The following is a 25,242-nucleotide window of genomic DNA, read 5'->3' on the forward strand; positions in this document are numbered from 1 at the left end:
TCTAATCAAACATGATTTGATCCTTTAACTTCTTGGCTCTATTAAGTTCTGACAGGCAATTAAAAGCACCTTAATTCCCTTGCCCCTTACCACTTAGCAAATAATTATTTGAGCTCTTTGCCATGAAGTTAATTTGTTCAGACATCTTTTGGCATATATATGAACCTAAAACAATAACCTAGAGAAAGTAATTAAAGACCACTTTCATTCTCACGTTAAAGATGACTTCTTGTTTTAGCTGTGTTCCTTGAAAAAATATTAAAAAGTTTATCACTTATTTCTAAAAGGTGATAAGTGTAAGTAGCCAAGTTTTAGAAATCATAACAAAGTCACTCTTTTCTCAGTAATGGGATTAATATTGTACTGAATTACCAGGACATTTATCCCTATTTAACCGTTAGTCATGATTTTTATAACCAAATTAATGTAATGATTTGTGATATCATATGAAATTTACTTTATTGATTCATTGTACATTTTACCTCATCTCCTCTACTCCAGATTCTCCATGAAATGATGGAAGAAATTGACTATGACCACGATGGAACAGTGTCTCTGGAGGAATGGATTCAAGGAGGAATGACAACTATTCCACTTCTTGTGCTCCTGGGCTTGGAAAATGTAAGCATTTACACGAAGGAGGGTGGCCTGGTGGTAATCAGTGAGGTTCTCTACTACACATTTGGATTATAAATTGATCTGCTGATTTTCTACCTTTAAGTATTTAGTTAGTGCCTGGGACTTTTAGTAAGTATGCCATGGCGCAATTTAGTAATAACTCCTTATGTAACAATGCTTACCCCGAACACAGTGATTCATTTTCCGTATTACCTTCGTATTCAAAAAATATTTTCTCTCTTTTGCTTGTCTGTACTTAAAGTGAAATCTAGTTTTTCCAAAAAAAACTTAGTGAGCTTATATCACCAAAAGCAAGAACTTTTGCGACATTATTGTTTTCTGTGGTCCTTGTGGTGCTACATCCCATTCGATATTCCCCTTCCCTATAAAGAGAATCTATTTTATTGATATCCAGTACTTACAGAAAGCAATTATACATCTGAAGCAGTTGAGAGGAGATTATGCACACACACATACAGGGTGCCAAAAAAATGTATACGTAGTTAAAGAAAAGGAAAAACTGTATTAAAATTGTAAATACTCAAGTCACATTTGACTGCAATGATAAAAGATACAAGATACAGGCCAGGTGCGGTGGCTCATACCTGTAATCGTAGCATTCTGGGAGGCCAAGGCAGGTGGAGTGCTTGAACTAAGGAATTAGAGATCAGCCTGAGCAAGAGCAAGACTCTGTCTCTCCTAAAAAAACCCAAAAAACCAGGGCGGCACCTGTGCCTCAGGGGAGTAGGGCACCCGCCCCATATGCCAGAGGTGGTGGGTTCAAACCCAGCCCTGGCCAAAAACTGCAACAATAAAAAAAAACAGATACAAGATAGAATAACAGGATAACAAATGTTACTGGTACACATTGAGTATTACAATTTTTTTTTTTTTTTGAGTCACTGTTTCACTATGTCACCCTGGGTAGAGTGCCATGGCGTCACAGCTCACAGCAATCTCAAACTCTTGGGCCTAAGCAATTCTCTTGATTCAGCCTCCCAAGTAAGGGGACTACAGGCACATGCCACAATGCCTGGCTATTTTTCGGTTGTAGTTATCATTGTTTGGCAGGCCAGGGACGAATTCGAACTCGCCAGCTCAGGTGTATTTGACAGGCGCCCTAGCTGCTGAGCTACAGGTGCCGGCTGAGTATTACAATTTTAATGCAGTTATTTTCTTTCTTAAAATGTGTCTACATTTTTAGGCACCCTTTTCTATGTATATATTTTTTTAAACATAATGGCCTACGGCATTTTAGACATAGTCAGATAAAGGAAAATAAAAAAATACTAATAGGTGATTCAAAGGAAATAACCCTCAAAATAATTTATTAAAACTAGAGATAATAAATATTGTTCTAAATATATTTCTACACTTTAAAAATTAATGAAACCATATTTCCTTGTACCTGATGTTTTTATACTACACATGTAGATTAGATGCACATAATTTACTGTCACTTTGTAATACCTTGTAATATGACTCTATATTATAAGTATTTATTTACTTCTTCATGTACCTCATGACAAAAGTATTATTTAAATCACACTGGTGGGAGAAAACAAAAAGAAAACTGACAAAATGTTAACATCTTAAGGTTTAATGTAGAGCAACCTTATGCTGAAAAATAGTTGTCAGAGGGCTCTAGTCAGAAATTTCCGGTCATAATGGCTCCGAGAAAAGGAATTTTATGTTTTCAATCTGTATATTGAATGTATATATGGAAATTCTACTAGGAAAGAAGAAGGGAAGATGCAGGAATGATTCAGGAAATGGGTAGCAGCAGAAGGTGGGAGAGAAAAGTGCAGAAAGGTAGAATTAGTCACCTGTACTTTAAATGTCACCGGAAGTTTTGAGAGAGATGTTTTTCTTTGTAAACTGTGTAGAAACTCTTTCAAGTTTAATTTGTAAATGTATATGTTTGTGAATTTGTATAAATAGTGTGGATAATATATCTACAAATTCATATGCATTTAACTAAAAGCCTTTTAAGCAAATATAAATATATCGTTAATTTCTTGTATAGCAGTAAATTTATTTCAATTGGAGGTCAATTCCTTGCTCTTAATGTACACTCTGTTCCTTGGGTGTAATTTACTTTATAATATATTTGTAAATTTGTATTTTGTGTTTTTAGTGAAAAGGCATTTGGGGGAGCTAAACAGGAGCAATCAATGTGTTCCAGAGTTGTGTTACCAGTGGATGCCACTAGATGGCAGAGCTACATTATTTTAACATTAAGAGGGCACCTTAAATCATAAAGGATTGGATTTTTTTCGCCCCTAGGAAGAACAAATGTGAAAGAAGAAATTTCCCTTTTCTTTCACATTTTCTTTTTTAAAAGAATAAGCCATCCTTATTTTAAATTGTCTTTTAAAAAATACATAAGCCATGCAATCATGTGTAATGATCACCAAATAAAGCATTTGTTTTTTAGAAACAGCTTTTTAATTTTAAGTCATGGTAATTGTTTTAAAAAGCTGGAGTGTCACCAAGACAATGGAGTGATGGGGGCCTTTTTAGTAATTTAGATTTATTCCCTATCTGTAGGCAGTTAATGTGTTACATTATTACCTGTAGAGACTTTGATCCATGGTGCAATTCCCCTCCCCTTTGCTTATTAAATTGGAAATCTAGATACTGTAGCTTGGAATCTGACCATTTATTGCCAAGCCTGTCTTGTTATTCTGTCCTATATGTTCTTTTCAGTTGTCAATTATGAGCTCGGGGAGTAGATTCTAATTGATAGTGCATGTTAAATACCACAGTGTATTTAGCAGTGACTATAGTGTCCTAGCCAAATTACACATAGAAGAGTGTTGCCCTTGGAGAGTAACCCTCACTCCTAGTGTAAGAGGCAAGAGTTATGATTTCATTGTAGTTTATTTTTCTCCATTAACAGAAGTTAGAAAGGCTACTTTATTGAAGAATATCTGTTTTAATAACAAAGTCAGGTCTATAATTTATCAGGAATCAATTCTATACCAAATGCTAGAGAGTAAGAGGCTCCACAAACTCTATCATGCCCCAGATGAACTGATGAAGCAGGGTACAAAATCTTAGTGTCTCCTACATGTGATAGAAAACCTATAATTTAGATGGCTTTTTGATTCTGATGATCACGATAAAAAATTTATACCTGAGACTTATTCATTCTTCCTTCAGTATTCATTTCATTGAAAAATTGTTAGCAAACATGTTTGTAAATGTATATTTTTGTTTTTAAATAACTGTATTTAGCAATAGACTCTGTTCCACTGCTTAGAAACTGTCTATAAGAAACATATATTAAATAATTTAAGCTTTGGGACCATAGGGTCTAGGTCACAACTGCTCAGCTCTGCTGTTATAGTAAAATTGCACCCACAGTGTAAATGAACCAGCAAAGTTATATTCCAATAAAACTTTATTTACAGAAACAGGATGTTGGTCAGATTTGATTCAATGTCAAATAATGATGTGCTAACTGCTCATGTATTCTGTCAATAATTTGCCATGTTACAAACAGAAAGAGTTTTAATTTATTTTTAATCATCCAGGAGAAATGAACCTGATACCTTTAACTTTGTTTGCATAATCAGACAACCACAGCAAAGCATGATGATTAATGGAGAGATAGCCTAGGATTACTGAACTTCATCAAATCGATCTTCTCTGTGGTCCTATTATTGACTAAGTAGGTCATTTTGTGCCTGGCGTTGCGCTTTCTGGAGAAAATGAAAAGAAGTTAGTAAAGAACATGACCTTTCTTTTCTCATACTCTTTCAGGTTAACATATATTTTCTAAGAGAAAAACAATAATTCTTTGACTTCTGAAATCCATAATTTTTGATCACCAGTGGTTTTTTCTTTTTTTTTTTTTTTTTTTTTGTAGAGACAGGGTCTCACTTTATGGCCCTCGGTAGAGTGTCGTGGCCTCACACAGCTCACAGCAACCTCCAACTCCTGGGCTTAAGCGATTCTCTTGCCTCAGCCTCCTGAGTAGCTGGGACTACAGGCGCCCACCACAACGCCCGGCTATTTTTTGGTTGCAGTTTGGCCGGGGCCGGGTTTGAACCCATCACCCTCGGTATATGGGGCCGGCGCCCTACCGACTGAGCCACAGGCGCCGCCCTGCCAGTGGTTTTTTCTATAAAAATTTCTTTTCAGAGATAACATGAATTCGTATTATCATTAAAACCAGAATATACATTTAAGCCTTAGCCTCATTTGACATAAGGATACCTTACCTTGTTAGTGGCAGGTTGCTGTGCCCACATCAGGCCTATGGATGGTTTTGAAAGGATTTATATTTTGATATTACAATAAGTGCTATAAAAGTCCTCGTCTTTAATCTCCATATGTAATTTAAACTTTTCCTTAAATGGAGATGGTTTAGGATACACTCTTCTTCTTCTCCTTTTTTTTTTTTTTTTTGGTCTGATTCCATTAAGTAAAATGAAATGTGTCCTCTGATGAAATCTCTGAGTGATGGAGAGGAGAAGATGATGTATTTTTAGTAAATTAAATAGTATTTAGAAAACTGATGTTTCACACTCTAATTTTAAAAATTGCAATTGAGTTGAGAGTTCTTATTCTGCTGTCTATAAATCACTCAATCTAGAAAAGTGTTAGAAGCTAGATAAATACAATATTTCTTGAGATTCAGGATTAGGTGATTCTAGGAAAATGACTATGGAGTGTTACCTGCTCTGGAGTTTGCCCTTGAGCCTCAGTAGTGGCAGGGTTCCAGCCCGACCTCTGAGAGTGCAGTGAGGAGACAAGCAGTTGATTACACTCTAAGCAGAATTTTAAAACTTCTCTCTTCATTTTCCTTGCCTTGACTTAATACAGCTCACCTTTTTGTCTAAAAGAATAGTTTCTTTCATATTGTTATAACTTTTGGAGACCTTGAATAAATAAGTGTGTAATTTCAGTGTCCTCAGTGTATAACGAGTTAGAAGTAATCTTCAACTTACGTCTTCTCTAGGTCAAGTGGAACACCTGTAGGGGGTAGAAGCATTCGGGCCAGGCTGTCACTGAAATTTCTCGTTAGGGTCTTCTGAAAACAAAATACTTACAATGCCCTCATTGACTTGAACATTTTATGTGATCTTTGAAGTATTTAGGGAAAAGCTAAAACTTCGGAGATCACTAGGATAGTGAAATAGGTTTCCAAAAGTTCCAAAGAGATTCTTTCCTTTGAAACATCCCTTTGACTTCTAGGGAATTGAGAATTGAGGAAGATGGAAAGCTCCTTATCAGCACGGACTTGTCTAGGATTCATTAAGCATTTCTCTGTCACAAGCACAGAACTGGACTGCTTCATTATAACAGAGAGGGTTATGTTTGGTAATGAAAAAAAAGAACAATTTATTTTTTTATTCAATCCATTTTTTTATTAATTTATTTATTTTTATTGTTAAATCATAGCTGTGTACATTAGTGCAATCAAGGGGTACAAAATGCGGAATACAAATGCCTACATATAGTAACTAAGAAAATACCATGAAGGCTACGTTGAACAGTTTGATGAGAATATTTCAGATTGTATATGAAACCAGCACATTTTTTTTTTTTAATGAAATAAAATATAGTCAGACTTCAAATATCCTTCTTAATTGTTTTGGCTCAAACGTTTGGATGTTGCACAACTCAACCCAATGGCAGTAATAATATTTGCTGTTTATGTAACACTAGTCTTTTGAGGAGCTAAATTAACTTCACAGGTATTGTATAATGAAACCTCACACCACCATGGCCTGGGAAAGCAAAGTGGGTGCTTTTATTTCATTAGAGAGTAAGATAAGAAAAAAGGTGAAATGGCTTATTCACATTTTTATAGTAGGCCAGAAATCAAGCCTTCTGAATTCCCTGTTTATTTATTTCTTTCTCTTTTATAAAAAAATGAATTGCTTTCTTGGCAATAAATATTTTTTTGCAATAGAAGTACTAATAGGAAGGGGCTCTATTGGCTGACAGAATATAAGAGACAGATTCTTCCCCTCCACCACTAAGTTTACAATCTGAATTAGACAAACAAGACAGGACATGAAAATACAGAGAGTTGGAGTACAATTTCCACTGCTGAGAAATAGTTGGCTCCTGGTTTCAATTTCTTCCTTTAAAGAAGTCACATACATATTTCATCCCTTGCATATTTTGGCAATATATCCGGCTAAGAGCTATAAAGCTATTTAATTTGTATTTTGGTAAAGCACTTTATGCCTGGGTAATGGATTTGTATATCAGTTGCAGCTTGTAACATGGCTAAGTTGTCTGATTGACAGAACACCCACGTTCAGACTTGTTTGTTTTTTTGATAAGGAAAATGCCAGCTAACTTAGTCCATATGTGCTCTTCAGAGGATGAAGCTTATTCACATGTAATGGACAATCATTTAAAAATAAAATGACAAGATTCTAAGAACAGTAATACATGTGAAAATTAAATTTTTCCCCTTTTTTCTTTTATTTAACACTTTTTAAGCATTTAACTGTCAATTTTAACATTTATTAATTTATTTAAAAAATAACCCCATATTTAAACTTTCCACTTTAAGATGTTTACTTTTTATTTATGAGAATAAAAATTTAAAAATATAGATAGTTTGGAAAATATAGAAAACTTAAACATATAAATTTTAAACATTATAAATCAACTAGAAATCTCTTGCAAACCAGAACTGGTTTCAGAAATTGCTATGCAGCCTATTTCTTAAGTTTTAAAAGAAAATAGAAATGTCTAAGTTTTCTGAAATTCTCTTCTTGACACCTTCCGCATAGCCACTTTTGTTGAGAGCTTATTAGTTCCTTGTCAGAAAGACAAATCTGAGCATTATGAAGAATTTTAAAGGGTCTGAGATTTACTCTTCTTGCAAATTAGGTGTTAGCAGCTTGCCAGGGTTTCATGGATGTTGGCAGAAGACATGAGACTCCTGGATCAGAAACAATTGACTTTGTTATTCATAGAAAAACAAGCAACTAGAACTTCAAATTTGAGCCAGTTTATTTTGCCCTCATGGGGGTGATGGAGCATGACCAAGTAATTGCTGTGCATAACATCAGAGCTTGGAACCCCTGGCTTAGGAAAACTTAATCTATTATAATGTGCAATGGCAAACATGTTTAACCTTTGTTTAGAAAGGAGAGATTATCTTTATTGTACTGGATGGTAAGTAAACCTGCCTTCTCTGTAGGAAGAGACATCTGTGTTGCCCAAGGTTGTTTGTTATTCAATTATCTTTGAAAATATAGCCTGGAAAAAAGGATAGTGCTACTGCTTGCAAAACATGAAGAAATTCAAGAGACCCATGGAGAATTATCTCCTAGGAAACATTTTCATCATTAATGTTTCATATTATGATTCAAATTTGACATTTCTGGTTCTAATGTAAGCATTAGTTACTATAGATTTCCTCTCTTATAAATCTAACAGCGTATCTCTTGACTGGGAATAGGAAAAAGTGGTTAGGATCATTATAATTAATATTTTATTATCAAGAGAAACAAGATGATCTTGGCATGTTTTTATAGAATTAGTATTAGTGACTCATCAAATAGTAGGTAAACAAAATATTATAAGATAAATGTGTTATAAGATACAGGACAATTTGACTAACCTGAAGCTATGACTTATATGGTTTCAATAGAATATCAACAAATGATATTTGACATTAATCAGAGTTTGGTGCAATTTAGTAGATATGTACTGAGTACATGCTAAAGGAAGAAATTATGACAATAAAAGCAATAATATGTAGTCACTTAATTTAACATTTTGACATTCTTGTAAAAAGGTTCAGGAGATTCATAAACATCAAATTATTTCACTGTAATTAATTAATTAATTTAGAAAGACTCTCACTCTTTCACCCAGGCTGGAGTATAGTGGTGCAATCATAGCTTACTGCAGCCTCAAACTTCTGGGTTTAAGCAATCCTTTCAAGTTGCTGGGACTACAGGTGCACATAAGTGCACCTGGGTATTTTTAAAATTTTTGCTTTCATAGAGATAAGGTCTTGCTATGTTGCCCAGGCTCATCTAGAACTCCTGGCCTCAAGTGATCCTCCCACCTCAGCCTCCCAAAGCACAAGGATTATAGGCATGAGCCACCTTGCCCTTCCTACTTAATCTTAATCTTGAACAAGGCAGATGTGATTAAACATACATTAGAGAAGTAGCCATTATGATGTGGATTATATAGTTTTACTTAGATGAGTGAACAATGATTACAGTATTTTACTGAAGTGGGAAAGTAACCTAAACTCAAAGTTTTATTGTGGAAAATAACTATAGTGGTTATTATAGATAAATATGGTAAAGTAGCTTTAATGCCTTTAATTACTTACTGTGAGATTAAAATCATATTGTATAAATGTGGGAGTAAACAGGTAACATAATTAGATCCTCTCAAGGTTTATTGTTAAAAATGTACTATTTGAGACATCTAGAAAAATATTAATATATAATATGATATAAGGGATCCTCACAGGAAGCCCTAAAACATCACTGATACCTTTTATGTATTGCTTTTCCATTCCCATCCCATCCTCTTTACATGACCTAACCATTATCCTGACTTTTGCACATTCCGACTACCAAGGAAGGCATAACAAAATCTTTGCAAATTTTCATTTATCAGCCTTTCTCTTGAGTAATTTCTCTCCATTTATTTGTTTATGAAACTATCCTAAGGATAAAGTACTTAATAAAGGTGAGGCAGACATGTCCCTGTTCTTAGGGAGAGCTCAGTTTGGCAGGTTATTATGATGGCTTGGGGTGCGCTGTCAAAGTATTGGTATTAGGCAAGAATTTGTGAGTTGCTACAGCATCAGCGATTTGCTAGCACTCTCTCCTTCCACTCGCACACATGTGTTTTTCTAGACTCTGTGGTGATCTTGGAGAAAGTCAGAGATGAAATAACAGATTGTCTTCACAAGCTTCAGTCCTGCTCTGAATTTTATTGGCATTTACATCTTCCACTGTTTATTTCATTAAGTGAAATCTGTTTCTCCTACGTCCTGTACAGAACGTGAAGGATGATGGACAGCACGTGTGGAGACTCAAGCACTTTAACAAACCTGCCTACTGCAACCTGTGTCTGAACATGCTCATCGGCGTGGGGAAGCAGGGCCTTTGCTGCTCCTGTGAGTACGTTTGCTCTGCCTGGACGTCGTCACATTGAGTAGGAAAGGCTGATTCTGTGCAATAGTCCTGTCAGTAGATGGAGACCTAAGAAGTGATCCAGACTATCCCTGTACCTGTGGTTTGCTTTCCTATCATGTGAATTTGAATTGTAAGATTACTTTAGTTTTACATGTTTAGTTATGGAAACTATCCCCTTGGTAAAGAATGAAGGACATTTTTCAATTCCTGAGCCATTTTTTTTCCCACCATAGTTTAATGTATTCATTATTCCCTGTTTCTGCTGGGATTATTTTAAAGATTTCCACTAGCTTTTAATGTTTATATCTTACTCACATGTATCTTTTTTTCCGCATGATTTAGCCACTTTATTCGCATGGACTTCTTATAATGAGCTGATTCCTTCTGGTCTTTTTTTTTTTTAAATAAAACATGGACATTAATTGATTAAAACAGATTTATTTTCAAATGAAGAAATCACAAAGAATAGAAACGTGCCTTATACCTCAAGCACATTATTTTCAGTACTATCATAAAGGAAATCTTTATATGTTGTTAGTAGATATTGGAATGGTGATTTTTAAAATTTTAGTTCGTTCATGTTTCCAGTGTTCCTTTTATTCTATTAATACAGTACTGCTGATTCTAATTTTTAATAATGTATGTAATTATTAATTTGTTAAATCACCTAAGTATTTTTAAATCTACAGCTTATTTACCTGAGAAAATTTTACATCCCCCAACGTTTCTACTGAAGCAAAGCAGATATTTCGGGGGTTTTTTGTTTTTTGTTTTTGTAGGCTAGCCTCTTCTTTGGTGGTATGTTGAGACATTACTTTTTCTCAGATTGTATTATTTGACATCGCATATCATGTTGTAGTGCTACGTAGGTATAGGACTTCTTAAGTGTTTAAGGATTTTAGTAACGCTACATAGAATTTGTCACACGGCCTGTTAAAGTACAGTCTCTCCTGGCCAAGTTTGAAAAGTTAGTTATACTAGAACATTCTCCATATAAATAGGAAGTGTTTTGTTTTTAAAGTTCTATTATTTTTAAGTAAAGGTATTTTTACGATAGATTCTATGACTATGAAGCAAAACTATAACTCTCAAATAAGGTGGTGGTATAAAGAGTGAGAAATAAAGAATGAGACATTTAGTAACAAGCTTTTACTGGTGAGTGTAGTAAATGTGACACTCAACATTATCAGTCAGATGGAATAGAAGAGAAAGTACATTTTCTCTGTCAATTTTGCCAAAGAAAAATCAAAGATATAAATATTTTGGAAGAGTTTTATTATATCTATGTATTATTTGGATTTAATATTTTTCATTCTGATTTCAGGCGGTGGTTAGTTTTTGTTTCTGTTTTTATGAGAGTTCAACCTGGTTGTTTTTATTTATATTTTATTCTCTTTATATATAGAACTCTTGATTTGACACCAGCAGTTTACTGAAAAATATCTGTATTCAGGTTCAAACCACAAAAAAATGGAAGATACAAAAAAGTATATATATGTGCTTGTTTATGATATATTTGCATATAAACACATTTTTGCAGGTATATACCACTTGCTGCCTAGCAGAAATTGCTCCTTTTGGACAAACAATGCTTTGATGGCGGGTGAGGGATTAACTTTTACTGAAGGGTTGGCATGTATGATAAAATCTATTCTGTGGAAAAAGACTAATCAGCCATTTAAGGTTGAGATAAATCAATAGACAAAATAGCATAAACTCATGGGCTTTTATTTCCAAGCCTGCCAGCTGCTCTCATGCCTATACTTTTTAAAACATAGATCTCTTCCATCTAGCAAATGACACCGAGCCATTTGGCAGTCATCAATTTGTCTTTAATATTTTTGTCATCTGGGAATTATTGTGAAAAATTTGAGTGAGGACTGATTTAATTAAGCATTTCCTGCTCTGCCATGATAGAGGAGTCTTAGTTTTTTACATGCATAATATTTCCTGTACTAATTGGCCTTTTGTATTCTATGGTAGAAACAGTCGACTTGGACTTTTCCTTGATGTGGCTGATTGGATTGATTAGGGAGCAGTGGATCTGAAATGAGGTTCTGTTAATGTCATTCTTTCCCTATAAAATTGCAATCAGGACCAGGATTAGCTCTGAATTTGTGTACCTGTTTCCTTTCAGTCTGCAAGTACACAGTCCATGAACGCTGTGTGGCCAGAGCACCTCCCTCTTGCATCAAGACCTATGTGAAGTCCAAAAAGAACACGGATGTAAGTTTGTGACTGTGCTTGCTTTCTGAAGGTGGGGAGTGTTAATGACTCCTCTCACCACGGTGATGCTCTTCTGTTCTAGGTTATGCATCATTACTGGGTTGAAGGCAACTGCCCGACCAAGTGCGATAAGTGCCACAAAACGGTGAAATGTTACCAGGGCCTGACAGGACTGCATTGTGTTTGGTGCCAGATCACAGTGAGTAGCACTGGAAACAAATCCCAGCATTCACTCATATTGAAGACTGTGTGTCTCTCACTCTCTGAGAGTCCTACTCTGGGCGGGCTCCCTGAACTTTATGATCAGCATAAAACCCTAGAAGCTTCTTATTTCATCTGGCTTGCAAAGGGATAGGACCACACTCAGCTTTCTTTTTGTACAATCGAGAATCTTAGAGCTGGTAACAATCTTTGCGATGACACAATCATATGATTTTCAAAGTGTGTTCCGTGGAGCTCTAGTGCTTCCCAGGAAGGTAATCAAAGATGGCAGCTAGGGATGGGCAATCAAAGCTGGATGCTGATTGGGTAGAGCTCAGCCCTCCTTCTACCTCACAATTCTATTTTGTAAGGTTTCACAAATTTATTTTACTCACAAGATCCATGGCCTTTAAAAGGATAGACAGATGAACAATGCGGCACAATAATTTAATTACACAGTGAAGATACTAAAAAACTTTAAGCAAATTGTCCTTGACTATATGGCTAGGCATAAATGGAAATCGGTCATATTTTAGTTCATAATGCTCCTTGTTCCTTCAGTGAAATCTTAGTAGTTAGCTTGTTCCTTCAGTGAAATCTTACATTGGGGAATAAAGGTAATCGTTAATGTTGTTCACAATAAAGAAAGAAGAGATAAATTGGTTCTTCCTGGGAAACTTTAGGACTTCACCCAGTGTGCATGACTGTCAAAGCTGGCTTTAATAACTTCTGGAATACATGCAGTTATTAGGTTGTACCTTTACTGGTTCTTGTTTAATTTCCATAAGTCAATGAGAATCACACATTTCAAGAACAGTTGTTGTTGATAAGGTAGTAGAAAAAGATTTATGGAAACTGGAGTTTTGTTTTCCAGTTTAATGTTTGAGTATTCCTCTTGTAGAAGTAATGTTTTCGCTTTTGTCAGAATAAACCATTAGGAGACACTAAGTTAAGCAAATAAATTTCTCTATAATGCCCCACAATGCCTCACTGCCAATGCACAGATTAAACAATTTTCTTAAACACTCACATGCAAACACGCACATACACAGGATAATGAGAAAAACAAACTGACTTACATCTCAAAAATACAATTAAGTCCTTTTTTTTTTAAATGAACACACTTTCTTCAATCATTTTCAGCTGTTATTCAGTTAAATTATATATATACTTGAAATTTTCTCAATTATGAAAGATAGTTTTAGTTTTTTAAATGTTTGGTTATTAGAATAAAGTGTCTAACAAGGATTTAAATTACGCACAGGTACTACTCAAACATATTGAATTCTCAGTTTTAACAAGACTAAAACTAATTTATTTTTTTAAATTCATGCATATTTAAAAAGTTAGAATTTTTTTGCCAAGGATTGACAAAAATACATGTAGTTTTTATTTCTGATCATGTAGGAAGCTGTCTCTCTTATTTTTTCCACATAGTACCTCTTTCACTAGTTATATATTAACTTTGATATAAACTGAGATTAGAGAATATCAGAATGCACTTCTTTATATTTCAAATTATTTTTCTATTCTTTATAAATCCCAAATGTAATGTCTTAGGTTTATTATTCACATTTTTTTTTATTTCTTAAAAAAATCATTGTTTTTAAATGTATACTCTGCTTAAGCAAACTAAGATTTAGAGCTTTTAGAATTTTCTTTTTTGATTTCTCTCCTTTTTTCCCCATTTAATCTCATGATGTCTGTCTTCTCTGCAGTCTAGTCTGATGACTGTCCTCATGTTACTATTGCTAGTGGTCTTTCATTGCTATTCAAAGCATCTTAAAATTCATTATTTCCTTATATTCCATTTTGTTTTCTCATTCTCTTCCTTTTATTTTAATGGTTCGTCTCATCTGGAACCCCAAAATCTACACCTGCCTTTTCTTTTTTTTTTTTTTGTGGTTTTTGGCCGGGGCTAGGTTTGAACCTGCCACCTCTGGCATATGGGATGGGCGCCCTACTCCTTGAGCCACAGGCACCGCCCTACACCTGCCTTTTCAACACACAAGTCAGACATTTACCTTTGATCTTGATCCTGGCCCTTAAAATTTTATTTTTATGCTAAATATCAATGAATACATGAAGATGATTTTATTTGTCACTATGGCTAAATACAACATAAACAGCAAAAGTCTTAATACCAAGTTAAAAAATGTATCAATCACTCAATCCACCCCTAAGTTCCATTCAGGAAACAGTACTAACCAGGGAGCTCTAGGTGGGTTAAGGCAGAGGCAGAAAAAATGTCTTCCCTCTTACTAAGCTTTCTCGCATCCTGAGTCTTCTGGCCAACCTGAGCCTTGTTTCTTATAAACATAAGCCCCAGGGGTTCCAGGAGTTCGTATTTACTTTATGAAACAAAATGTGCACGATTAGAAAAAGTTATCATATGCTATATTTAGAAAAATATACAGCTCTCTCGTAAGTAACTTTCTTCTTGATACACTTTTGGATTTTTGATTTTAAGCAATTGTGAGGACAAAGTTTCTTATTTATTGGCTGTGGGTCTAGGTTAAACATGATATTTTTATTGTAGAATATTTATATATTTAGTATTATTTATATATTTTTCTTGAACTGTTGTGTGAAAATTTTAGTATAAAGCATATCTGCTCCTGACTGATGACTGCCTACCACAACTGAAACTACTTGTGCTTTTATACTTTCCAGGAGTACTATGAATATAGCAAGGAGCTAGCAGAAGGGATGAGAGTATTGGGAAATGGCTCTGTATGTTGGGCTTTGGGAGGGCTGATCTGAATGGATTAGATGAGGAATAATTTGTAAATGGAAAACAGAGAGAATGAAGCTTGGCTTCATTTCAGGGTTTTTCCAAAAGCCAGTAGTATTTGTGTTTATATATGACTTTTGAAAGTGGCTTGAGTATGTATTTATAAGTCAGACCAACTAGATCATCTCTGTCACTTACTGGTTGTGCCATCTCGGGCCATCTCTGTAATCAGTCGGGGCCACTTTCTTAATTTGTAAAATGGAGTTAATAATATCTAACTTACAGGATTATATGAGGAAGCAACAAGGAGCAAATAGATATGTGTAGACATTTAGGACAAGACCCCACACATAGTAAGTACTCAGTCTGTAATACATAACCTTCTTGAGAATCAGGGTTCATACTATGTGGGTGCATAAAACCCACTTTTGGTGCCCAGAAGGTAATCCATCAAGAGTACTCACGCCATTTCTCTCTCCTCTCTAAAAGAATAATTGCCCAGTTCTAAGTCAGAACAGAACCTACAGGCACTAAACGTCTCCAGAATCACACGGTCTTGAATCTCACTAAATTACAAGTCAAGCTGATTGATTTATTTTCACGAAGAGCAACTCCTACAACTTTCTAGTTCTCCCAGACATGGTATCACCACGCTTTCAGTCATTGGGAATAGACTTAGAAATCAATTTCTTTCACTCTTGTCTTTTACCTTTATCTTATGTACACAACCCATCAGTGAGCCTTGACATTTCCTACTTAAAATATCTCTCTTGGATTTGAGTTTTTGTCTCCATGTTCACAGCCCTAGTGCAAGCTCTTAGCACCTCTTGACTAGATTAGAGTCAGAATCTCTTGGCTTACCTCCCTAACAGAAGGTACTTTTCCTATAACACAGGCTGCATACCACCTCCAGAAAGATCTTCTGAAAATACTAGTTTGTTATCACATGCCGTCTTTAGCAACCTATAAGTTTTGTGATAATAAATGCAGCCCTCAACGTGCCCTACCTCAACTTGCTTTCAGTTCCTCAAAAATTCAACCTAAATCTAAGCACATCACTGCACATCTTTCTTCCCTACACACCCTCTGTTGGCAGTCGCTTGGGGAAGGCTACGCATCCTCCCTGCCTGGTATTTTGTCCATCCCATTCCTTTGAATGCACCCATCTTAAATTTTAATTCCATGTACTGAACCAAGTTATGTTCCCTGTCTTCCTTTTAAATTTCCTAGACACTAACCCATCCTTTTTCTGAATACTTTTAACACTTCTATTCCACACCCAATGGAAAGAGTGAAGTGCACTCTAGTGGTTTCAAGTCTCACGCTAACATTGTCTGCACTGCTAGACCACAATCTGCCCCAGCTGCAGGTTGATGGTCCATAGTTTTCCAATCACCTGAAGTTCTTGATACAATGTCAAGTTAGAGGAAGTCCTCACTAGGAACATTCTAAGCACTGATATGCTATTCTTACAGTTAAACATTAAATTTCAAACATATGTCTTACTTAAGTTTTATTTTATCATATCATCCTATAATCTTGAAATCTGTCTGAGATATGCAAATAAGTTTAAACAAATACTTAAAGATAAAAATCAACCTTCCTTTCCACACCCATTTTTCAGTCAATACTTACAGCTTCTCAATATACTAGTTTGTCATCTTGTAGATAGTTGGGCTCTTTGAATTAACTTTTATCTAATATTGTAAATCTAAACAATTAAATAAAAACAGGAAAAACCTAGGAGAGAACAAGGGAAAACTGCTTCCTAACATTTAGACAACCAGTGTTCTGTGTTTTATTTTTCAGTTATTTGAACCAAGTAATATATTTAATATTTTCCTCGGTTCTCTCTTCTCTAACATTCTGCCATTATGAAGATCTCACTGCTTACATGTGTTCATTTCTTCTGACGGTGTGTTTCCTTGACTTTCTATTTAGAACGTGTCATGAATTGCTCCTGGTCACAGTAAGCTATGGGAAGTTGCTACATGTTATTTGGGTTTGACATAAAAATGCCTATTTCACACGTGAAAATTATCAACTTTTGATATAGGGGTACTCGTTTTATTAAATATTTGCTTCTAGCAGTAATGTTTAAATGTCTCAATGTCAGTGGAAGGTTTATTACACGTTAGAAGATGCCAGCAGTTAGGAAGCAGTCTGAAATTGCAGGATATTAGGGCTAACTGAAGTATCAACCAACAAATGTGTTCCTTCATATCTGGCCATCAAGGATTTTTTTTAAAGAATAATTTCTATTTTATTTTCTTCTAAATTCTTATGAGCATTTATTTTCTATTTTTCCACCTTATGACTTCTTAGATTCTATCACTTACTTCTCCAGAAACGATAGCGACCTCACCCCCTCTTCTCAACTCTACCCCATAAGTACAATCTGCCACACATATATACTGGTACACTTTCTTTTCCTTTATAACTTGAGATAGCTTTTTCTAATAAACATAGATCTGGCTCTAAATTAGGTGCTATTGGAAGTTGTCATAAACTCTGAAATTATTTCCAAGTGTTTCATTCACTTTCAGGCAAAACTTGCTCCTACTATATGACTTCCCTAGATATGCAGCTGAATTACTTAACATAAATGGGACATACAAAAAAATGATGTGACAGTTTCTACATCAAATCTTTTAAAAATGCAAAGATAACTACAAACTTTTTTTTTAATTTAGAAAAACAGTTAACAATTGCTTTTCCCTGGTGCATTATGGATTAATTAGTTGTGTAGTTTATTTCTATTCTTGATGAGGATCTTTGGATCTTTGTATTTGATGTTTGGGTTATCTTTAAGAAAATTGTCAGTCTTCACGTATATTTTACACTGAGAGCAATGCAGTGAGTTTCTCCTTTTCTATTTCTGTCCATGAAATGTCATGGTGAAAGGGTAAAGCAACTTGTTATTGTTGCTGATGTTCACTTGTTAAAGTCTTTTGTAAACATATTACTTTTTATAATTTCTATCTTGCTTTTTGTAAATATCTTACTTTGTAGAGCAGGTTAAGGGTCACAGCAAAAATGATTATACATTTTTATGCTTGATATACGGTCCTGGAAACTATATGTACTTTCTCATTGGCTTTCACATTTTATATTTCATCCTTAAGTACGTCTCTGGGCAATATGGTGCATGATTTAGATTTACTGTACAGACTTGACTCCCAGCTTGTAAAATGATCAGTGCTTCTAATGTAATGTCCTCACCTTTGACACTTCTGTATACAAACATTGTTGTGATGTTGATGGCCACCCAAATACATTTACCTTATGCTGGATTCTACAGGGTGTCCCCAAGGTCACCCTAAAGTTGCCATACATAGGGAAAATGGGACATTATAGCTAAATGGGCCTTTATTTACAAACTATTCATTGCAAAATTTTACAAAGTGGGCAACACAACATGCAGAGAATAGTTTGTAAATACACTATCATTTTCAAATACAGTGTTTTGTAAAATTTTTGCCACTTTCTAAAATTTCGTAATGAATATTTTTAAAAATGGTACCTTTAGCTATAATTTCCAAATTTCCCTGTGTATGGCAACTTTAGGGGTTGCCAATTTTTATGGCAATTTCCCTGTGTATGTCAACTTTGGGACATCCTGTGGTCTTAAAAAAAAGCATAAGACATTTCTGCATATTATTAGCTCATATAGACTTCTAGGAGAATTTTCTCACCCTATGTATCTCTGTTTCATAGGTGATAATTTGGGTACTGACCTCCTTATGAATGATATGACATGCTTACAGTTCTAGAGGACTATATTCCAACTTCTTATAGCAGCAATCAAACTAGGAAATCACATTGGGCTTTATTTAGCTCTGCAGAGGCCAGTATTTCATGAAACCGATTAGCAGTACTTTTACTCTGAACTCTAAAACCCCAATATAAAGAGTTATCCCTCACACATACTCTGGTAAGCTCATCAGCTGTGTGATTCTGAGTCCTCAGTTCCTTCCATCTGGCTGGGAAACTAGCCTAAATGCCCAAAAGCTATCATTAAATTCATTTTATCTCTGCCACATTTTCATACTGCTGGTAGCCTTCAATTAACTATATACCGAGCTTAGTTGTCCGTTACCATATCAGTTGCTCGTTTGTTGAATGCACATGGGTTGGAGGCGTGGAGGAGGCTGAGGCCTTCAGGCCATTGTTGGCATGAATCCAGAGTGCCCTGTCCCTTGACCGCTATAGTCACATGTATAGCTTTATACTGTAATAAAGAGTGAAAGTCAATAATTTCTTGCATTATGCACCCAGAAATTTTTATTTTGGTTCTTCTGATTTGCAGAGGGTTCTTCAAGTCTGCATTCTCAGTTTCAGAACAGCTTTTCAAGATCAGAGATCACCGGCTTTTTCTGTATGACATCCATGGTACAACAAAGCCTTAAGTTACCCAATCTGTCTTTGGATTTAGTGCAATTTTCATAGTGCTTGGCTTATTGATTTCCAAGGGCTATTGTAGCAAAATACTACAAAGTAGGTGGCTTAAAACAACAGAAACTAATTCTCCCACAGTTCTGGAGGCTGGAAGTCCAAAATCCAAATATCAGCAGAGCCAGGCTCCCCTGTGGGACTCCTCCTTTCTGCGTCTTCCCAGCTTCAGGCAGTGGCCAGACACCCTCCACATTCCGGAGGTGAAAGCATCGGTGCTCCATGCGCCCCCTCTGTCGTCACATGGGCTTCTCCCCTCCGTGTCTGGGTCTCTCTGTTCAGATTGCTTCCTCTTCTAAGGATGCCGGTCACTAGATTAGAGCCCAACCGAATCCAGTAGGAACACTAGCACATATTAACTCAAACGCATATTCACAGACCTGATTTCCAGGAAAGCTCACATTCATAGTTGGGGACGAAGTTAGGATTTTGACATACCTTTCTGGGGGCCAATTCACTCTACAACACTTGATAATCTACATCCATGGTCATGACTTTTTCTTAGAAAACCGATTACTGATCCAATAAGTGAATAATACATTTTAAACCAGTGGCTAATTTTATTTTGAGGGAACTATGCATTTTAATTCAACCAGGGTGTCAGTTAATGTAGTTTTTAGTGGGTTCAACTGCTCCTTTGCCTTTAACATGTCTTACTACTCGACAAAGACTAAAAATACCTGATACAAGATCGAACTCCCTTTTTTTATACACCACTGCGAAGCAGAGTTGCTAATCATGGATGGATGTGTAAAGATAATTTTATTTCATGTAATGCAACCTAAGGCTCATTAATATTAGTACAAATAGCCTTAACTTCAAGGCAGGGACTTAGCATGACAATAGTTTTAGATTCTAGGACTACAGAAATATACTTACAGTACAATTCTTTTATGAACAATGAATCAACAATCTCTAGATTCCTACGCTTAGTTACTAAGTAATTGCTTACAAAGGTAAGTATGTTTCAGAAATTAATATAACCAAGGCTTAAATGGTGGCTTTTGGTTCAGAACTGAAAAATGATGTGGCTTTTTCTTCCTGTTTTGGACAAGACATGTTATCTTATTAAAAGGTATAACTTCTCTAAAGTATGAATAGTCCATACCAAATTGATAGGCTGTGAAGGAGGGACCAGTAGATGTTTCCAAGCAAGTATTATTTTATCAAATCAGTATTCCCATAAAAACTATCACCTCAATTTAAAAACATCACTATTTAATACACTATGATATAACCCCTTAATTTAAACTTGTGACCAAGGTTGGTAAAAATATCAGTTTAGGTTTATACATATTGAAAAATAAATAGCACATTATATAATTACACACTAACTTAATGTCGAGCTGATAAATACAATATAAAGACAATTTTTTATAATCATAATCATCTTCTTTTATTTATATCCTGCTCCTACTGAGATGAATCTCTGGTTACATTTACATATTGAATTACAAAGTTAAAACTAATGATGGGATCAATTATGCCCCATACTGAGCTGTGCACTTTCGAATGACTTTGAGAAAACAGGAGGGTCAAAAAAAAAAAAAAAAAGCATACACAGTGAACAGTGGTTTCAAGATTATGCTAACAGATAAGCAACGGAAGGACTTTAATGGGTAATAACATGTGTTTTTCAAAGAAATTAGGCTTGTTTGGTGCAAAACCTAAAGTATATTTTTAATATGAACATCTATGAAAATTGAAAAGCAATATAGGCTGGAGCAGAGAAGTTGCTTTATTTAAGGTACATATATAAAAGCGAATGTAACGTGAATCCCTTTATGATTCTGTTTATTTGTTCATGTAATTATTTAATGTACTTCTAATGTATTTGCTATGTCCTGGTTGAAATATAATCTGCCCCTGGTTTGTTGCTGTTGCCTGGAATTTGATATTCTCTCTCTTTCTCCTTTTCTAGTTGCATAATAAATGTGCTTCACATCTAAAACCTGAATGTGACTGTGGACCTTTGAAGGACCATATTTTACCACCCACAACCATCTGTCCAGTGGTATTGGTGAGTTTTTCCTTATCATTCTACTATAACTCAGGGTTGCTGTGACTAATTGGCACCGTATATTATGAAATGTTGCCAGAGCTAATTTTTCATTAATCAAGACAGAACTATATAGATCTATACATCACTACTTCAGAGCAGAACACCTCTGCTGACTATATTTTTCTTTCCTCCATGTCACAGTACATATTTTAGAAAGGTATGCTTGAACTGAAGCTGACTCAGGTTTTATACTTTGTCATGTTGTACTTACCAGAAATTGAATAGGCAGAACACTTCCACATTTTACATACTTTATAGATCTAGCTTCCCAGAATAATGAAGTTATTCTTATGAGCAGTTTTGCTGGGGATGCACATTATATATCTGCAATCTGGAGGGCTCTCATCTAGATCAGAGGCCAACTAAGATGATGACACAACCTTGAAGAAAGCTATGCGCTACCATTAGATTTTTGTTAACTTTTCATTAAACAATAAATTTAACTACCTGCAAAATAATTACTTAATTCAAGAAATATAGATTTGTAAAATACATGCATAGAGTAACTTTAAAAGAGCACCTTGATAGAAACAAAAGCAGGTATTCAAAGAAAATATTCATATTATTATTAGTCAAAATCTAAATTATTTTTAAAATGAAACAGTTATTTTCTGAAACAAACTATTTTGTATCCATAAGGCACTTCTCATTTTGAAAAACAGCATGGAAAAGAAATGGCTGGGACTTTAGTTTGATATAATAAAAATATAACAAATAACAAATGTTAGACAAATACTTTCCTAAAGGTCAACCTAGAAATTAATCATATTACTCAATTTGCACCCACTTATGATTCATTTTGTAATTATCCATAAATACAGGTTGTGTTTTAAATGCCTTTATTTAACAACATTATTAAAAACTCTTCATTTTCTCAAATTACAAAAATAGCGGAAAATATCTCCATATTGATGAGGATAGCAATAATTAATCCTAAATTTCCTTTCTTCATGTAAGATATATTAGACATCTTATAGTAAATAAGATTAAAAATACATTGCATTTTAGGTTTATTTAGTGTTATTTTATTCTTTTAAGTGTTTTCTTGAAGAGAAAGGACCTCTAGAATTTTTTACATTATTTTTATTCCTGATCGAAAATGTAGAGATTTTACTGGTTTAGATACATCCTTGATTTCAGATTTAAACTCTGAGGAGATATACATTATCTCATCCTACTATCCAATGCTGTGGAAGACCCTACTCAATTCAGTGAGTAATCTGGGGATTACTTCCTTGACCCACTTACATCAAACTCTGGTCACATAAAGTCTAACACAGGGTGATCCTTTTTATTATTCTATTGCTGCCTTCCTTGAGAGAAACATAGGTGTAAAGAATGTGTGTTACGTGAATTTTCTTGCCATCTAATAATTTTAGAAACTCTTTCATTGCTAATTTTAGACATGTTGATGCTGATGACTTTTATTTTCATCCCTTAAATGTCTATACATTCTTACTAGTGACTTGTATCAACATTTGCTATTGTACCTTTTTGTGGTATTATCTACTGTGAAGTATTTGACAACTATTGAATATTTTATTCTCCATCTACTTTTCATTGGCTTCCATCATGCCAAACTCTCTTGCTTCTTTTTGTGTTTCTCTGGATACTTCCTTTTACTTTCTTTCTTGGGTTTATAAGGCCTCCCTACCCAAGTCGGTGCATCCTTATGTTCTACCCTTCCAAATAGCTTTCCACTCTTAATATTCTTCCCAGTGGGATCTTGTTGATTCAGTTGAATTTGTGACCATGCTAATTTATATTCAGCTCATCCTCCTATTCTGAATCCTAAACCTATAGAACTGCCACCTGGAGATTCTGTACTGCTTTAAGCACAACATGTCCAATAGAGTAATATTGATTAATGTAGTAATGATAGCTCTTACTTATGAGCAAATATGCTATACCAAACACTATCCTATAAATATTAACTAATTCATTCAATAAATATTTATTGCATGCCTAGTATGTGCCAAAGAGTATTACAGATGTAAAGAAATAGTAAAAAGCAAAACCACATCTTTGACTTACAGAGTTTATGTTCCAGAGGGGGTAAAGTATTCAATAATTAACATAAATAGGTAAATTATTTAGTACCTAGTTTAAGCCACATAAAACAGTTTAATATTTTTACTAAGGGAAGGGAAAAAGAGGAACAGGAGGTATTGGTCAAAGAGTACAAAGTTATAATTATGAAAGGTGAATAAGTCTAGAGGTCCAATGTACAGCACGACTGTAGCTCATCATATTATATTGTATACTAGAAATTTTCTAAAATACTAAAATTCAGGAGTTCTTACCACAAAATAGGCAACTGTGTATCAATTTGTTTAACTGTAGTAACAGTTTCACTATGTATGTTATCAAAGACAAAATCACAACAAATTTGTAGAGGTAATCAGCTTTTGTTCATGATTCATGAACAAATAGGGGGCAGTCTCCATTCTACAAAATAGAGTAGAATGGACAGTAACAGAAGAGTAGGTTTTGTCCCATGGGAACAAGACAACAGAACAATAAAAGAAAAAGCTGATTGGTGACTTCAGGTTACTTTAGATCGCCTTTTTGGTGAGGATAAAGCAGAGCCTATGCTAACTCAGGCATATTGGATTCTCTTGGTTTGAGGGGGAAAAAATGTTCTGTTTTGGGATTTGTCTTTTCCTCAAAGTTTAACCTTGATGAATGTGACAGACTCCATTTTGTCTGTTTGTTGGGGCCAAGTTTAGGAGTTTAGTCCAAAACAATGGTCTCCCATAATTTTAACTATATAAAAACATTATCTTGAATTCCTTAAATATATACAACAAAGAACTACTGGTTGCATTTTCAGTGCAAAGAATAACATTTCTTTTCATTGAAAAGAATGCAGGGAAAGAGAAGAAATTCTGGGGCTGCAGTTATGAAGGACGTTAAAATAAAATTCACTGAAGAGGTACTTGGGTAAAGAGTTGAGTGATGTGAGGGAGTAACCCAGGTGGTTCCCTTGGGGCAGAACTTCACGGAGGAGCCAAAGAGGATGCTTGAGACCTGACACACCCCGTGGGCACTGAAGAGATTAGTGGCTGGCCACCAGTGAGTAGGAGGAAGAATAGTAGAAGAAAAGTTCAAAGATCTCATGAATTTTTCGTATTGTGTAGGGCAACTTAGGTCATTGTGAGATCTTTTAGCTTCCTCTCTGAATGAAGTAGGAAGCCCTTGGTAGATTTTGATCAGAAATCAGAATGATCTGACTTACATTAAAAAATAATCTATGCTATGTTGAGGTAGAAAAAAATGAATATATATATATATATATATAAAACACTTCTAGTTTCTTGGAGAAATAGGAAACTGAGAACTTAGCTAGAGTAAGGATGATAAAAGATATGGAAGTTTGAGGACTGGGAGGAAGTTATTTAGGAGTCACCTAGAGGAGTGAGGGCTAAATGAATCCAAGGAAATGCAGCATGATTGCCAGGGAATAAAAAGCAGCTGTCTCTAATTAATCATCATACATGTAGTACAGGCCAGTAAGCTTGGATGAGTAGTTTTCTCTAGTCACATTCTGTCATATTTTTCCAGTTACAGTTCAGTCAGCTCCAGAAGTGGGGTAGTCATAGCCCGCTCTTAGTAAGATAATGTTTTTGTCAAATAAGATGTACATAAGAGAGGACTGGGAGTTGAGGATGTATGCAAAAAAGTGATCATAAGGATTAACTATGAAATTTAATCTCAGAAATGAGGGCAGTAATGACATGAAGAGTGAGGTACAATAATAGATATTAGGGAGGAGGAGCTTTTTTCATGTGATTGTTGCCATT

The 25,242-nt window shown here is 34.9% G+C and overlaps 1 protein-coding gene across 5 annotated transcripts in view; it reads left to right on the plus strand.

Annotated features, from left to right (window-relative positions):
* DGKB (diacylglycerol kinase beta) overlaps positions 1-25,242 on the plus strand; it is a 727,110-nt gene that overhangs the window by 230,174 nt on the left and 471,694 nt on the right. For all 5 annotated transcript variants that reach the window (XR_008372899.1, XM_053553744.1, XM_053553743.1 and 2 more), the window contains 5 exons: positions 502-621; positions 9,628-9,745; positions 11,902-11,990; positions 12,073-12,189; positions 21,299-21,397. Coding sequence is in view for 4 of the 5 variants with exons in the window: in XM_053553744.1 (XP_053409719.1) it covers positions 502-621; positions 9,628-9,745; positions 11,902-11,990; positions 12,073-12,189; positions 21,299-21,397 (543 nt within the window). In the remaining variant the exon portion in view is untranslated. The remainder of the gene's footprint in view (positions 1-501; positions 622-9,627; positions 9,746-11,901; positions 11,991-12,072; positions 12,190-21,298; positions 21,398-25,242) is intronic.

This window comes from Nycticebus coucang, chromosome 11 (genome assembly GCF_027406575.1).
Source record: "Nycticebus coucang isolate mNycCou1 chromosome 11, mNycCou1.pri, whole genome shotgun sequence".
Taxonomy (NCBI): Eukaryota; Metazoa; Chordata; class Mammalia; order Primates; family Lorisidae; genus Nycticebus; species Nycticebus coucang.